Source organism: Amphiura filiformis, chromosome 13 (assembly GCF_039555335.1).
Source record: "Amphiura filiformis chromosome 13, Afil_fr2py, whole genome shotgun sequence".
NCBI lineage: Eukaryota > Metazoa > Echinodermata > Ophiuroidea > Amphilepidida > Amphiuridae > Amphiura > Amphiura filiformis.
The window spans coordinates 35,264,520-35,277,035 of record NC_092640.1 but is presented as its reverse complement, the minus strand read 5'-3'; the positions used below and the strand labels follow the sequence as shown (position 1 = coordinate 35,277,035).

At 36.5% G+C, this 12,516-nt stretch overlaps 2 protein-coding genes across 6 annotated transcripts in view; both read left to right on the top strand.

Moving 5' to 3' along the window:
- Positions 1–12,516, top strand: part of LOC140168272 (uncharacterized) — a 246,724-nt gene that overhangs the window by 46,220 nt on the left and 187,988 nt on the right. The gene's annotated exons all lie outside the window — the stretch shown is intronic.
- LOC140168271 (histone-lysine N-methyltransferase set-1-like) overlaps positions 1–12,516 on the top strand; it is a 50,171-nt gene that overhangs the window by 34,724 nt on the left and 2,931 nt on the right. Inside the window, exons 3-6 of the mRNA XM_072191623.1 lie at positions 3,525–3,561; positions 6,153–6,246; positions 7,649–7,805; positions 9,972–10,164. Of these exons, the coding sequence (XP_072047724.1) occupies positions 3,541–3,561; positions 6,153–6,246; positions 7,649–7,805; positions 9,972–10,164 (465 nt within the window). The 5' untranslated portion in view covers positions 3,525–3,540. The remainder of the gene's footprint in view (positions 1–3,524; positions 3,562–6,152; positions 6,247–7,648; positions 7,806–9,971; positions 10,165–12,516) is intronic.

Below are 12,516 nucleotides of genomic sequence, written 5' to 3'. Positions count from 1 at the left end.
ATAAAAGAGCTCATCCAATCTATTTATCAAAATGTAGCAAAGTAGATCCTCAAGTCACTTGTTTTTAAATCGTGGAGATATATATCACCGTTTGAAAATGGGACCCAATACAAACTTTCCGTTAACAGTTGAAGCCTCCGAAACAAATGAAGCCTCCGAAACAACAATAAGATTAATTATCATCTATGTATATCTAAATTGGTGTTTCATACTGATATCTGCATTGTAATTGTTACTTGACATGTGCAGAATGTCATGAATTAAAAAAAATGTTGATGTTATGGTTAATGTTTGAAAAATATACTGATACCCAAAAAGCCTGTTTCGGAGGCTTCACATGCAAAAAACACCATACTTAACAAATGGATGAAAAAGTTAACATGCTATAAATCTACAATATCTGCCGCATAGAATCATTGATTCAATACACACAAGAAAATAACAGCTTAGATGATCCCAACAGTGTTGTTTTCAAAAAAAATACTTCTGCAGTGTTTAGCCATTGTTAACATGAAGCCTCCGAAACAAAAAACATGACTTGCTGTGATAATTTAATTTTTGTCACAACTGAAATTCAATACTTGGAAGCAAAGCATGACAATAGGTAATTGTGATATTTTTTACCTATTTTTTCATGTCAACTTGCAGTAGTTAGCCAAATATTTTACTTTTATGATCACCTGTGTTGTTAACTGAAGCCTCCGAAACACAAATCGCTTGAATTGCCAATTCTAAAAATAACTCCAATTTCTGTGAAACTTGGCTGGGAGGTTCCTTTTATCAAGTAGTATTTGTACATGAAGTTAGACATTCAAATTATTTTAGGAACCCAATTAAAACTTAAAAAATATGTTTAAGGTTGGGAAATTTCCATTGTAAATGACACTTAATGATAAAAATTTTCAAAACTGCAATTACAAACATAGCAAAACATGGTATAAAATGTAACTTATATCTGTTGACTTACTTTGGAATGGGATTTCACATGTGTTCCAGCTTTCATGTCATAATTTTCTGAGCTTATGTAAAATACATTTTTTCTTGGATTTTAACCAAAATGTTATGGAAATGTCAAATTTTTTATTAGAAATCAAAAGGTTTAAGCCTTGAAACATTATTTTACTGAAATTTAAGTTGCTCCTATGCATGATTTCAGTAAACAAAAACATATTTAAGTGGTTTGAAATTTTGACCCTAAAAATCAAAAGTTACACCCTTTACTGTGAAAATGACCATATGTAAATTGCAAAAATTACAACTAGGTTTAGTACAAATTAACCCCAAATTGGGCAATTTTAGAAAGAGATAAAATTTGCAAATGGCCAGAGTCATTATTAATTTATAAAATTTAGATCAGTGCCCTACCTTGTGAAAAAAAGCCTCCATATGTCTCTGATTGCTTTAGAACCACAACACATAAAAGACAAGCAACCCCAAAATGATTTTGTTTGTTATGTAATGGTGATGAAAACATGCAAATTGAAGAATGACTTCTTATCATCTTCTTCATCAAAATAGAGTTTTAAGTTGGTGTAAGTTGTGATGGGGTTTCTATTCCAGTAAATCAAAATCATTCCCCAGTCCCCACTCAACCATACTTCGTCTAAATCCTTCCCCAAAGGGATCAACTGGAGCCCCCTGTCCCAACAACATTTCCTGGCAAGTATCTGCTCTTTTGCTTAGTACCTGCCTGGCTAAAATATTCCTGGCTGGTTAGTAAATTTCAAGCAATTACTCCTGGCTAGCACATAAATATGAAAACAAACTGGCTAGCAAATCATAAATTTAAAACACAATGATCCTTAGAGGCTGGCATTTTCTTCGGAGGGAGGAGGGGGGAGGTTATAAAATTTTGGAAAGAAAAATAGGGGGTCATCAAATTGTTGATGACCTAAATGTAGGAAGTCACAAGATGACCACGGATAGTATGTTTATTTTGTTCAAAAAGACTGATTTTAATACAATTTTAGCCTGTTTAGGGGGTAAGATGAATCAGCGGTGGTGGGGGGGGTCGTAACCGTAATGGTTTCGCCAAGTGACTAATTTTCTCCATGTAACCTTTTTTTGGTGGGACATGCGGTATGTAAATTTTGATAGCTAAAGTTGTGGCACGGTCATTTCAGGGTCATCTGAGGTCTAATTGAGAAATATTTGTGTGTTTAAGCATCCAACTTCTAGATGTCCAAAAAGTTACCCGCTAGTGGACACCAGCAGACAACTTTTGAAAAGTTAACCGCAGGGTATCGGGTAACGATCCGATAACTATCGGGTAGTCACCTGTTAACGTTTTTTTTTTTTTGTGGGTAGGGTTTGTGGTGCCCGGGGCAAGATGCAAAAAACGGCACTCTTGTGGGGGTCCAGGGAGGACCCCTGGAAGCTGTTGGGTTTTTGTTGTTATAGAGGCCTTAAAATCCATTTTTGGTGCCTCCTAGTGGTAGCGCCAGGGGTACATTACCCCCCTTTGCCCCTAGTTACGCCACTGGCATAAATTATGATAATGCTGATGCATTGACGATGTTTTTTTATCTTGATTTCATTGTTATTTCAAATTGTGAATAAAAAGATTGCTATATGAAAGTTAGGAAGTATTGCTACACAAAATGAAAAGTATGTAGCACTTTTTGCTACACACAAAATGCCTCATTTTGAACGCTATATGCCCGGGGCTATATGTGAGCGATTATTAGCTTTTCCATCAAAAAGGTAAATTTAACTTCCGCGTATGTTTTTCAACAACGACAATTTTGGGTACCCGGATACCCGCTCGAAGAATCAAACAGGTACCTGGTCCTGAAAATACCCGAAATTCCCAGCTCTGAATCAAGCAAAATGAGTCAGACCATGTCTTTTGAAAATATAAATGAGCTCTAGCACTTTCTAGGGATGCTGTTGGTGGTGTGCATTTTTGTAGCTATGCTAAAAATCACATTCCGCCAGACCATTTTTGGTTTGCTATTGTATTTTTTTGCTACTGCACTCGCATGTACGCCTGATAAGACAAGGTCTGATGAGTCTTATGTCAGGCAGTATCAAATAATAAAATTTGAGATTCCTATCAAGCAATCAAACAAGCTAGCTTTGCTGTGTTGAAAATTACAAGGCTGTTGTCGACAGGGTCTTGTCAACAACATTTAATATTGTAACAAGCCATTTCTTGTTGCTGACAAGCAAGGACAGATTGACAACAAATAAGTAAAATTATATGAAAGCTTAAATAAGGCATATACTTGGCAATTCCCTATTTCTTAGTCTTCAGGTGCCATTTTAAATTTTGTTTCTCCTAAACAATCATTACTGCACATGTGTGCTAACCCCAATGAATGCATAGGCCTACTGCTTGTCTTTAGTGTTTGGAAAGTACCGTATATTAAAATATAAGCATGGACTATGAGTACCCAACCAAAAATACTATTGAGAGGTAAACATGTAGCCCTGCCCAGTACATATAGTGACCTTGTTTTGGTTCTTGAAATAGTACATGTACATGATTCTTAATTTATCCTAATTTTGTCTTTTCCTTTTAGACACAAGTTTGCCTGAATGCGTGCTAAAATGCCAAATGTAAGTAAATGTATTTTACATTGTACGCATACAGTGTAGATCTCATCAAAGATGATTTTTATTGAAAATCAATTGTCTTGCAAAATAGTGAACTGTTGAATTGTACTGTATCATACATACATGTATGTCCTCATTTGTGTTGTCAAATTTAGTGACTAGAAGGCTAAACATTAAACGAAAGTGTGTTACCAGTGCTTATTATTGTGAAACGAGTGTCAGTTGTTGAGTTGTATTAACACTTACCCTGTTCAAATGATCAAATTAATCAATCATTATCCTGTATTACACTCATGACTTGTCCTGACTTGTATGGCCAAACAAGTAGGCTAAACTGTTCAAATACACACATTCTCACATACACTTGCCACAAAATGATATATCCATGTTTTAAATCCGACATTGTCAAAATGTGTGACTAAACTGAATAATATTAAAATAAACATTTTGTTGCCAAGGCCCTGCTCTTTCATGTCATACCTCATGTGTAACATTTTGGCAAGAATTGGCCGAGATAGAGAGCTCGAAAGACACAAAGATAGTAAAACCATGAAAGTAGTAGAAAAGAAGGAACCACAACGAAATCAATCTTCCCAAAATGATAAATTTTTCCATTCACCAACATAATAGCGGGGCAATCATCGATAATCGCATTGAACTTATTCCGTTTGCCGACCGACCGACGGTGAAATTTGTCAATAATTACTGGAGAAGATCGTCACTGTGGATCGCGATCGCACAAATTTTTTCCAACCCGGTACTTCTGGGGCAACTAACAACAATTGCTTTGAGCGTGCGCAGAGAGTTTATTTTCTTCTCTACTACTTTCATGGTAAAACCAAAGTTGCACTTTGTTGTCATTTTCAATGGGGGGCTACACTACCCATTCCGAAATCAATGATTCAGATCAGACATATTCACTCTAAAACTGTCAGTTGAACAGTTCAATTGTTATGATGTGTTGCACACATGTCCTCACTTGTATGGTCAAATCAGTTGAACAGTTGAACAATTGTTATGACGTGTTGCACACATGTCCTCACTTGTATGGTCAAATCAGTTGAACAGTTCAATTGTTATGATGTGTTGCACACATGTCCTCACTTGTATGGTCAAATCAGTTGAACAGTTCAATTGTTATGATGTGTTGCACACATGTCCTCACTTGTATGGTCAAACAGGTGAAATGTTTGATTGTTATACTGTGTTGCACACATGTCCTCACTTGTATAGTTAAATCATTCGATTGTTATAATTTGAACTATACACATGTCCTCACTTGTTGAACTGTTCAATTATGTGTTGCACACATGTCCTCACTTGTATGGTCAAACAGGTGAAATGTTTGATTGTTATACTGTGTTGCACACATGTCCTCACTTGTATAGTTAAATCATTCGATTGTTATAATTTGAACTATACACATGTCCTCACTTGTTGAACTGTTCAATTGTTATGTGTTGCACACATGTCCTCACTTTTATGGTCACACAGGTGAAATGTTCAATTGTTATGCTGTGTTGTACACATGTCCTCACTTGTATAGTTAAATCATTCAATTGTTATAATTTGAACTATACACGTCCTCACTTGTTGAACTGTTCAATTGTTATGTGTTGCACACATGTCTTCACTTGTATGGTCAAACAGGTGAAATATTCAATTATTATGCTGTGTTGCACACATGTCCTTCACTTGTTTAGTCAAATGCACATGCACCAGTTTGCCCAATGACGACCTTTTGGAATACAAACAAAGCAGCTCAAAGCCGACCCACCGGCCAAACTAGTATGCACACATACGTTCGAGTAGTGGTGCTGACCGAACTTGACACACAGCAAACATGACACGTATCCGATAGCAACACGAGTTGTGTATATATTACTGTGACCCTTGAAAAATATACCCACAATGCAACATGTTCTGAGATCACGAAAAGGCAGAATTCATACATGTATGTAGCATGTTTTTTGAAAAAATTAATTAGGGGTTCATTCATAGGATTTCGGGCATGATCGCTGTTTATGCCCGAGGCGTGAGCCGAGGGCATAAATCAACGATCATGCCCGAAATCCTATGAATGAACCCCGTTCATAGGCCTACATACCCAACATTCTGAACATTATTAGCAATCCAAAACAAATGAAAATAATAAGGTGCAAGTTTAAATAACATTTTCATACCGTTTTCCTTCAAGAATTGGGAGAAAATGAGTAGGCCTACTTGCAGGAAGCAGCTCGTGAGGTCAACGGCAGGAGTCAACGCGTTCATCTCTTGCGCTCGGCGTGTGATGGGCGCGGTGACATGCTGCGATGTCACGCAACACTAGCAAATCGTGGATCGCGTTAATTGGGTTCCAACGCTGCGTGGCGCAGCTTGTTTATGCCCTGCGTACTGGTCATAAACGGTATTTATGACCATGACAGCAAAAAAGGGCGCAAATCCAATCAGAAACGTCGTTATATCGTGAGTATGTATGAACATCATATTAAACACGGGAAGTGCATGGAAAAGTAAATGTTCCATCCCATGGTATATCTCCAATTTGTCCATTTAAAATAAGAATGTTATACTGTCTGATTAACCAATTACAGAGAAGGAAAAGTCAAGAGAACATAGCAATAGACTATTGCAGAAGTGGGACAGATAGAGATGGCTTTGAGAAGCGCTACATCAGTGATCATATTGGTAAGTCTGGGGCTATAGGGGTGGTGTTAACTCCTCTTGTAAAATTAGGTGCACTCTCTACATTTCAATTCAAATTTTTACAAGCTTGAGGGTGAATTTGCACCCCAAATCTTTTACACCTTATTGCTGCCAATATATTGAGTGTACGGTACATACCAACTTTAAGAAATGGAGCAAGTGAAAGGTGGTTAACAGGGGCGGACTGGTGTTTTGAAGCAGCCTCGGCAACGCGATATTCTACCGGCCCTTCTCAATGTATAGAACGGTAAGTAAAAATGGGGTATGATCATTAAAAATGCATGCAACCAGCCCCGAGTGGTTCAGAACCAAGCAGCCTTTGTGGTGATCGCCACTGTGGCGCCAGTCCGCCTTTGATGGTGAAAGAGTGTGCATGGTCAAATGTTACAAATGTAATGAATGAGTAAATTTATTATCTCATGTGCAAATTTAATCATTGTGGTCTTTGTGTTGGTGCACATGATCACATACATGTATCATAAAGTCCTGCAGTTTGTTGGTTTTTGTGTCATGAAAATAGCTTGTATGAAACACCTGTACATGTTCAAGAAGTTGATCAATATTGTCCTGGGAAAAGTTCTCGAAGAATTGGTGCTGCCTGCAAAGGGGTATTAGCCCCGGGGTATTAGCTATCCCAGAATGATGCTAATGGTGGAATTTGGGCCGTGGTGGTCAGCCAGCCTGTGGTAATGTGCTATGGGGGTTCATATAGATAGATAGAGAACAATCTTTATTCAGGGTTTTTCATTCAGTTTACAAAAACTGGTCTCCCATGAGACCCTGATATAATAATAATTAAATAATATAAGATTTTAACATGTTTTACATATCAAGTGATAAATAACATAATACAAAAGAAAAGCAAAATTGAAAAATATTTACATGTAGGTAATATTTACAAAACAAGATGATAAAAAGAATTTATAAAACATGAATCTTAACAAACAGGTAGTGAACTTCAGAGGTAGAAAGGTGTGAAATATATGGTTATCTTTGTTTTAAACATGTAAGCACAGGCCTTATATTTCTAGTCTTAAAATGGACAAACAGTAACTTCCCTATAGTGTGGACAAGACAGGTACAGCTAGTGTTCTACATAAGCGTTGGTTAAGAGAAAATGTTGGTCTGCAAACAACCAAGATTAGGAATTGTCTTTCATTAAATTTGAGATTTGAAATTTCAGTATAGAAATAAAGTATTTTAGTGGACCTCAAAGAGATCGCCAAGGACAACTTTTTGTGTCCAAATGCAAAGAGAGAGGTCTACGACACCTAGACACTAAAGAATGTGAATCCTGGTGATGTGGCCAAGAGGATTTAATACAAAGTTATTTGGCAGAGTACACTCTGAATTGCCAACGTTTACCTTTTCTTCCCCTATGTAGGTTTTGGATTGTTCACAACTGTATCTGTCAACAGAGGGGACTTCCTTTTGGAGTACAGGGGGGAAAGGAGTTGTGTAGATGATACATCTAGTGATGATGAACAAAGTACACCCGAGCCATATGTGTTTTACTATGATCATATGGGTGAGACATACAGGTATGTATTTAGGTTTGACGCATTGTTTATCCCAACATCAGACTCCGTCAATAGTTCTGATTATGTTGTAAATTGTAAAAATGTCACCACGTACCTGAGCTCTTGCAATTAGAGAAAACATGGTGAAATACATAATTTTACATACATCTCTGAAAAGCCGAAAATCTAAAAAACGCCATTTCTGAGGTCAAGTGAGGTGTCACACCCGGTTTACCCTACCCATTGGTTTTGATGTCCCACGCTGATAGCATGACTATCTGTATACAAGCTTCATGCTTCTAAAGACAAAATATTCCCATGCAGTGGATATTGAATGAATTAAGGGGAAGCTGCACTGAAAAAAGTGATTTTCTAAAGTATTTGACCTTTGCACTTGTAAATTGGTGGGAATGTGTGTGCTGATCAAACTTAGCGATTCCAGCCAAAAAAATGATCGTCGTTATAACGGTTGCCATGGTAACGGCGGCCATGTTGGATTTTCACATGCTGTCGTTGCTCGCCATTTTTCTTAGTCGTTCTTTGGTATTTTTTTCTGAAATTTGTTTTATTTGACAAATTTAGGTCTAATTAAAAAATGTATAGAGGGAATTTTCAAAAAAGGTTGTACAGTTACGCTACGGTGCATTAAAATTGGTAAATTTAGCATTTTGGCGGAAAATTTACAAAAGCGGTGGTTTCCATGGTTACCAGATGTTTTTCAAAATTTCCTTCTATAAATATTTAGATACAGGTATGTCCAACATACTTGCCAAAAATAAGCTCAAACAGATACACCATTACCAGGAAAAGTGACGCGCAAGGTAAAAAATGACGCGAAACAACATCTGGCAGAAAATGGCATTTTAAGTCTAGAAACACTTAATATGTTAATTAGGCAGCAATTATGCATATCAAATGTTATAAAATCATGTGTCTGACAACAATAACATTTATACTAACTAGCGGGATGAGTAAATGGGAGCGTTCACTATAACAGGAAAAATTACTGAACAGGTAGAATCATTGAAAAGGTACATTTTTATTTATCTAAATCTGTCTCTAACATTTTCTTTTTTAGTTTCCTCTGCTTAGCTTGTGATTTTCCGTTTCCATGTTATTTATTTATTTAACCCAGTTCCCATTATTTTCTAAATCTGTTCTTTCTTACATTTCCTTTTAGCATCTTTTTTTTATTTGCTGCTTGTGATTTCCCGTTTCCATGTTTTTTATTTAATTCTGTTCTCATTATTGTAGCTTCTTTTTTTCTTACATTTCCTGAATAGTTTCTTTCCTTTCTGTTTCGTTCCCGTTTCATTTAGTTACTTTAACCCGTTGGTCTAATTACTCGTACCTTTTTGTCCTCATTTTAATGTAATTTTCATCCCGTGACCCGTCCATGTATGTACCTTTTTGTCCTTTATTATTTTTCCTTCTTTCCGTATTATATCATGTCCACTGGTCTCTGGCTCGCCAAATCGTGTGGCTCTGCACCGTTCTGGCGTGCATTGGCGTGATGCGCATACGACGCTGACGCCGACGCGCTGCCGCCAGCTGCAGTGACGCGTAGGCTGGTAACCGATTTTCATAACAAAAACCCCGTTTTTACCCATTATTCACTGTTTTTGCAGCCAATTCTTGACCGTTTTCAACCAAATTTTCGCATTACTTGGTATATTTCTCGATCTCCCGTATGAATTTGGTGACATTTGGATTGAAACTGACGGAGCCTTTATACACATAGATAGATAGATAGATACAACATTCCCCTATTTATAGTAAGATTATTAGCACTCTTTATAGACAATAAACATATTACATTATTCAGAAATTAATTTTTAGCTGGAAATTCCTTAAATATCGCCTTGAAAACAATACAATACATAAGAAATACATTACGTGTATTAGTATAGGACAGAATTTAATTCGCGACTTTTTCGCGTCACGTTCCATTTGATTACTTGCCACTTCTGAACCAAATGTCCGATTTGAATCAAATAAAAAGCAAATAAAGGCCCAAATTATATAGATTTTTAATTTAGAAAAAACATAAAAAGACTAAAATACCCCTATTTCACAACAATCCTGGTGCAGCTTCCTTAAGGTGGGCATTATAGGACTTTGTCCTACATTAGAGCCTGTGAAGAAAGGTAACTACAAGGTAACTACAAAACAATGTTTAATTTACAGGATAGATGCCTCGCATGTGGATTGCGGGATGGCTCGTTGGATAAACGATCAATGGAAAAATCCAAATTCAAAAATGAAGAAAGTACTCGTCAACAATACTGTCCACCTTTGTCTCTTTGCACTAACGGATATTGCAGCGGGAAAAGAGATAAGATATGACTATGGTGTCAAAGACCTTCCTTGGAGAAAAGAGGTAAGTTTTTAAAAAAGTGTTACATGACCAAGAGAAATAACTAGTCCAACAATAGGAATTTTGGACCAAGTGTACTTTAGGTCCCATGAAACACTTGACCCAAACCCTAAAACTAACCCTAACCCTAATTTGAACCTAACCCTAAAACTAACCCTAAGGCCGTACAAAAATAATTGTCTGGTTCAGGTTACCCAACACCGACCCTTGCCCAGCCCATGCTAAATCGCCAACCCAAATCCTTTCAGAAACTCTAGCAAGAACCACTAAAAATCAAGCAAAATATGTTGATGTTGTGGTGGTGGTTGTTGCCTAGGAGAGGAGATGAAATATTCATACTAAGTGTACTAAAATCTAGATGTAGCCCCCGTTGTGGTTGTTGTCTGTGCGATCCATTTTCTGTGATGCCTCCTAATTCTCTCATGTACGATGGACGTAGGGATCTGATCCTGAACCTAGTTAACTGATGAAATCTAGGCGTGGTCTGTTGGCTCGCCCTCCTGAGCCTCCTGTGCCACTAGAAAATGAGAATAGAAAATAGAAAGTTCGAGTGACTAGCCTTGATTAGATTATAATTATCATGAAACAGATTCAATCCAAGACTGAAGAGAAAAGAAAAACCACCAACAACACAGGTAATCATGAGTTTTAAGTCAACAAACCTTCCTTTGATATAGTTCTTTGCAACCTACTGTAAGGGAGGGGTGATAATTTCAAGTTTATTTTCCCACTTTTAAAATATGTAGGGAATTGTAAAAGTCTTGTAAATGTATATCATAGTTGATAGAAATTTTGAAATCAATCACTCTCCTCTGTAAATGGGTTCTGAAATTAATTTTTGACATTTCTATTGGGCTCCATAACCTATGAAAAAATTTTTAATGAACAATATGAAGTATGGCAAAAAATGTATGGAAGAAAATTGGTTCTTTATACCCACTTACAACCAAGTAGGATAATGTTGTCATTTTTAGTCAAACTTCTAGACTTAAAGGGGGCATTGGACAACTTCAACCTCATCCCCTGATTTTTTTTCGAAAAAGTTCAGTTTTTTGTATGATAAGATGAGTTTTCATACATGAAATGAATGCATGCCAAATTTTGCTTGCATCTTCATTTCCTTTCCAGAGAAATAATAACTTCTCTTTCATTGACTATTTATCGGAGTCAACACCAATAAATACAAGGTTGCTGAAGTCTGCTTTACCTGTTGTAATTCTTGGGCATAATGACCAACAAAAGATGTCTGCTTTTAAAAAGTACATTAATTGGGTATATTTAAAGGTGTTATCTCCAATCAACTGCAATATTGTGAAATATGTTGTGAAAATGTAAATTAGCCTCATCCCCAGTGTGCTTTTACCCAAATTGTGGATTTCATATGGTAGTGGGTTTTGTGGATAATTTGTTTCAAATTTAATCACATTTTGGGTGTGATCATTGAAAATTAACCAAATTTATAAAAATATGAAAATATTGTCCAATGCCCCTTTAAATAGAGGCTTTAAAGTGATTGTGGGAGCCAGTGGGGTGCAAAATAGCTAAATCAATTTCTCTTTAAAAGTTACAGTGGTTCGTTTACAGTGGTTCATTTCAGGTTAACTAAAACACATTCTGACTATTATACAAATAGAATTTCAATTTTCTGATTGTGGAATTTCTGTAAGGCCCTGTGCAGTGTGTGTCATAGTTTCAAACCCCTTGTTCCAGTGGATTGATTTCTAAATAGTTATCATCTGTGACATTGTGCAATCCCCCAAAGTATTTTAGAAGCAGTGAAATAAATGAAAGCACAAAATTAATTGTTATAGCCCCTGATGCTTTTCACACATTTCATTAACAAAAAAGCTTGAATTCCTTCAGTTTCCTTCATAGCTTCCAATTAACAAAATATTGATTATTGTTAAAATCATTCACCATTTTCATGCTTTCTGGTGTCACTGACTTCCAGACCATCTTTGAGCCTTGGATTTGCCCGTCTTGGGTGCGCATTGACTTAGTGTGATCATGAGGAGAAATCGTCAACTCACACTAACCTACACCAAATCCTTAATTACAGTACATCAAATAATTTTAAGCATGAAAAAGGCAAACATGATTATTTAGTTTTAAAATGTTTACATTTGTATTCCTTTTTTACTTGTAATAGAGAAATATTTGTGTATGATCTCAACACTGTAGGGTCATTCCAGCTCAACTTGACTGACTTGCGCCGCGGACCCCTTTCAATTTTTTTCTTTTTAAGTGTGGTGGTAGATACTTATACATGAGAAATGGAAATCCTGAAATTTTGAGCGTGATTGGCCATTTCGTTTTCTCGTAGCTGTGATCACAAATTTGAGGGATTTTATCAAT